Below are 5,367 nucleotides of genomic sequence, written 5' to 3'. Positions count from 1 at the left end.
TCATGATAAAGGAACATAGTTCATGATAAAGGAACATAGTTCATGATGAATCAAAAATTCTGACTTTGGTTTTTCCAACAACAAGTTGTAATTAGTCCAAAGTAAGAACGGATTAAATTCTTGTAATCAGAAACTTGCTTTCAAGGGTGGGGATGAAAATGTATTGTTGTATTTTTGTAAAGTATTTTTGTGATTATTTTTTCAAGTCACAATTAACTCTAATTTAGCTATACTTATACAAAGTTGAATGTACACAACACCAAAAAAAATTGCAAAAGAACAGTTTTACTACAAGTCATAAAGTACTGCAGATTGTCAGTGCCTTTTTATACACAAGCTACTTCCACTAATAAAAAGTAAAACTGGAGAAAGGCTTAAAATGCAATAGCCTGACATTGGGAAAATAATAACATAGGAACAGGAGCAGGTAATTCAGCCCCTTGAGGCTGTTCCACCATTTAATGAGATCATGGTTGTTCTGCGGCCTTTGCCTTTGGCTCATATCCCTTCATACGTTTGCTTAACAGAGGAAAAAAAACTCTCTCAGATTTAAAATTAGCAACTGACCCTGCATCCACTGCCATTTGTGGAAGAGAGTTCCAAACATCTACTACCTTTTACGTATAAACGTTCTTCCTAACATCACTCCTGAGCAGTCTGGCCCTTATTCTCAGATTCTGCCACTTAGTTCTAGAATCCCCAACCAGTTGAAATAGTTTATCTTTATCTATCCTGTCTTTTCTTGTTAATATCTTGAAAGCTTTGATTAGATCACCCCTTTACCTTCTAAATTCACAAGAAAACAGGCCCAACTTGGATAGCCTCTCCTCACAGCTTTGATCCCTGAAGTCCAGGGATCATGCTTGTAAACTTAAGATATAAACCTACATTTCAAAGTCAATATATATTCATCCTAATGTGTGGTGCCCAGATGTGCTCAGACCTCCAAATGGGGTCTGACTAGACTTTATATTACATAGATCATTCTACCTCTGTCCGCAGATTGCATGTTTGCATATTTATTAAAAAAAAATACAAAGCCCCACACATCCTCAATGCAGCTGAGAAATTGGTTTTGGAGGACATTTTTGGCTTATGTTCATTACAATATGAAAATTGCTGCTGAATACAGCAACATAAGTGATCAAATATTGTAAGTACTAATCAAATGGGTTTGTAATGATTACAATCAATGTTTCCTTTAAGCTGTACAGTTGCGAGAAGGCATAGCAATTGGGAACTTTCCACTCAGGATGCACAGCAGCCACACAGAAGCAACACCAAGATCTGCACATGCAGAGTTTCACATCAGTCTTAAAGCTTTGCACAGTGCAACAAGTTGGCAGTGTAGAGTAAACAGAGGTTGAAGGCAACAATGTTTCCAACATGAAAATATTTTCCTTCTTCCAGTCAAATCTAGTTACATTCTCATTCCACTTTGAATAACTGATGGAAAGCAGGATGTGCTGACGTTGCAGCAGACTTTACAATTCACAAAAGATAGTACAAAGGCACTGCAGTCATGTTAAACATTATACTGTAGATTTTCATTACTTACTCAAATCACTGTGGTTACATTTCCGAAATGGTGCAAGACATTACACATAAAATTTGCAACCTGGAGCTCTTTCCACCAGTCTTTCATTTTAATTCATCTACCTTTTTTTACATGTCAAGGAATGAATACTCTTACATTGTTTCTCTACTTGTTCTGCTATTTCTGAACTAGTTACTTCTGGTTCACTAATAACAGTAACTCAATTATAAGGCACAAATCTGGAGTGTGACAGAACACACTCCACTTTCCTGGTTCCAAAAATACTCAGGAAGATTGACATCATTCAGGACAAAGCAGCCCAATTATTTACACTCCATCCACCACCTTCGACATTCACACCCTCCACCACTGACAAACCGTGGCAGCAACTCAGAAGACTCCTTCCACAGTACCTGCCAAAGAAATAGTCTCTACAACCTAGAAGGACAAGGGCAAACACATGGAAGTACCACCTCCAAGCTACCGCATACTGAAATTGGAAATAATTGCTGTTTCTTCACGGTCAACGGAACTTCATTCCCAACAGCAGTGTTAGTTTACCAGGTGGAATGCAGTGGTTCACCACCACAAGAATAAAAAACAGAAAATCACTTGCATCCTCTTGCACCTTTTCTAGAATACTCAATACATTGATTAATTTTTGTCAGAACCCTACAAACCATAGACAGCCTCTAAAAAACTTCAACACATCTGCATCATCACAGAAAGCATCAACCACACAGCATATGAACAGAGAAAGTAGTGAACAACTTTCATTTCATTCAACTACTACTAGACTAATTAGTAAGTTTTGGAAGAATTGGTTTTCTCTCCCTGTAATTAAAGGTTGGGCTGTTTACATGTTTGATTTTTGAGAGTTTGCTTTGGCATTTCTCATCTTTGATAGTTTGTACAAATTAATGTATGATTTTCAATTACTCTTGTTATCTTTGAACATTTTCCTTCATTAAAAGAAGAAGTGCTAATACAAGATCTTGTTGCAAACAGCAGCATCCAGGCAACATTTGTTAAGCTGACTCATGATAAAGGGGCCATACATTTGAAAATTAAAAGCAAATTGCTTACACCATTAACTGAATATAATCAAGCAGCCAGTGTTGTAACAATTCTCATCTTCCCTATAATATCAATCAGTGCAGGACTAGCATTTTAGTTCTAAATTTGGAGTAGTTCAGTGCAATGAATTCTCAAAGTGGTTTCAACTCGACCTTTTGGTTATACCAGAATAACTTCCACCTCAATTGGCAAATTCCCAAAAAGAACACTGAACTAATATATCTGGAATCCAATAACATTCACCTTCCCAAAATACTGCTGCTTTGCATACACTCAGTACAGCTATGTACAGTGAACTGAATTGAAATGTGTTCCTACATAGGGTGTAGAAACAATTCAAATTATTGACAAAAAAAATTTCTGCAAGTTTCTGCATTTACCTCCCTAACTTTTGTCCTTCTCCACCAAATGCCTTAAATGCAGCCCTGGTTTTTACAAACTCTTGATCTCTGTGATCTTCCATGTCCAGGTTCACCTGCCCACCTCGGGCCAGTCGTCGCAGTTCCAGCGGAATCTCACTGCAAATAGTAGAATGAAGGACACTCAACAGACAATGAAAAGCAACATTTAGGAACTGAATTGTACTGTTTTACTTTATACTCTATATTAAACATAGCAAACAAATTTCTGCAAAAAAAAAAAAAATCGGCCTGAACAGGCCACCTTATATTTCTCCTGAATTCAAATAAGCTGCACTGCAACACCACTAAAAAAAATCAGAAGATTATGATTCTCAACATTAATTGAGAGGTTGGTTTAAAGCATAACTAACATGCATTCACTTTAGATAAAACAAATGTATCTGAAAAATACATGATAACTTGTACAAGTAATACCGCAAGAGGCCACTGTGTTTACTTATTTGTGGAAAAGCTCAGCAGGTCTGGCACCATCTGTGAAGAAAAAAATCAGAGTTAATGACAGGCCAGGCAGCAGAGGAGCAGGAAATTTGACGTTTTGGGTCAGGACCCTTCTTCAGAAATGGGTTTCTCAAGAAGGACTCTGACCTGAAACATCAACTTTCCTGCTCCTCTGATGCTGCCTGGCCTGCTGTGTTCATCCAGCTCCATACTTATTTCAAAATTCAAAAGTTTAGATTTAAGAGATTATCTAAACTAGACTGTAGTCGATTATGGAAGGTTAAGGGTTGTCTTGATTGAGCTTTTTAGGATTTTGAAGGGAATTTCAAGTGTAGAGAGAAATATTTCTACTAGTAAAGGAGTTTAGGACAAGGGAACATAACCTTACAAAATCAGAGCCAATCTATGCTGGAGAGAAGTTAGGAAACACTTCTATACACAAAAAGTGATAGAAGTTTGGAACTCAACATTTTTAGACACAGTTATTAAAGGTCAGAAATGACACAACACCAGGTTATAGTCCAACAGGTTTATTTGAAAACATAAGCTTGTGGAGCCTCTCTCCTCCTTCAGGTGTTAGTGACAGAGGTAGCATCAGACACAGAACTTGTAAGTAAAAGATCAAATGGTCACACCACTGATGAGAACATATTAAACAAACCGGAGATGCTGTTAAATCTTTAATCAGTTAGAGGGTTTTAATTGATTAATATGTACGCCACGCACAAGCACACACACACACATTTTCTGTCTCTCTCCCACACACGCACCCAAACATGTGATTCTATGGGGTGAATTTGTATTTCCAGACAAATTCTATTTTGTTCAAAAAGCACACAATTTATAGACAGTCAATATGGCATTTTATAAATCCCTAATTTAGAAACAAAACCATCTGACTCCAAACCAAAACACAAACAGAGTCTAAACAAGGCTTCACACCTAACATGCATTGTCGGACCTAAAATGTCACCTCTTCTTTACACTGATAAAACCTTTAGTTCTCTCAGAACAGTGACTTGAAAGGAATTTGGGGATTTACATATACATATTAATCAATTAAAACCTTCTAACTGATTAAAGATTTAACAGCACCTTAGGTTTGTTTAATGCATCCTCATCAGTGGTGTGACCCCTTGATCTTTTACTTATAAATTCTGTGTCTGACACTACTTCTCTCACTAACACCTGTAGGAGGAGACAGGCTCTGAAAGCTGGTGTTTTCAAATAAACCTGTTGGATTATCACCTGGTGTTGTGTGATTTCTGACCTTTTCCACCGTCCAACACCGGCACCTCCACATCAAAATTACATAAGATATGGAGCCAATACTGTGGATTGAGTCGAGGTACAGATCACCCACGATCTTACTCAATGGTAGAACAGGCTTGTGAACTGAATGAGTCCCCCCTGTTCCTTTGTCAACAGAACTAGACTGGAATAATGAGCACTGCTTTCAGTTAATGCCGGTGACAACAAATCTAAACTCATTAGTTCATGCAGTGACCCCTACTGCCACTGGATGACATACTTAGAGAAAGTTGTATCTTTTGTAACAAGTTACCATGTTATTCATCTCAAACATTTCCCCACATTTCATGAATATATTGGTCAGATAAATATATGTAACAAGAGTAAAGTATATAATAATTGGACACCAATGGTGCCATTTATAACTCATTATTGAAATACGTCACTTACCCTCGCCTAATAGCTTCCAGGAACTGGGCATTGGCAGGATCAGTGTAATTTCTCAGCTCACCATCATCAACACTAAACCCACTTTTCCAGAGTTTCAGGATAACATGAACCTGTTGAACAGCATTCAGAGTTAGCTGGAATCTAGTGCAGGCCTTTTGTAAACAGTACAATCTAAATCATTCAGTTATGACT

At 37.4% G+C, this 5,367-nt stretch overlaps 1 protein-coding gene across 1 annotated transcript in view; it reads right to left on the bottom strand.

Annotated features, from left to right (window-relative positions):
• The window catches only part of LOC109912575 (NSFL1 cofactor p47-like), a 23,307-nt gene that overhangs the window by 5,160 nt on the left and 12,780 nt on the right, over window positions 1–5,367 (bottom strand). The window contains exons 6-7 of the mRNA XM_048608570.1: window positions 5,176–5,327; window positions 2,995–3,132 (exon numbers count right to left, since the gene is read on the bottom strand). Of these exons, the coding sequence (XP_048464527.1) occupies window positions 2,995–3,132; window positions 5,176–5,327 (290 nt within the window). The remainder of the gene's footprint in view (window positions 1–2,994; window positions 3,133–5,175; window positions 5,328–5,367) is intronic.

Source organism: Rhincodon typus, chromosome 19, assembly GCF_021869965.1.
Source record: "Rhincodon typus isolate 14 chromosome 19, sRhiTyp1.1, whole genome shotgun sequence".
NCBI classification, from domain to species: domain Eukaryota; kingdom Metazoa; phylum Chordata; class Chondrichthyes; order Orectolobiformes; family Rhincodontidae; genus Rhincodon; species Rhincodon typus.
This window is presented reverse-complemented; position numbering and strand designations above follow the sequence as displayed.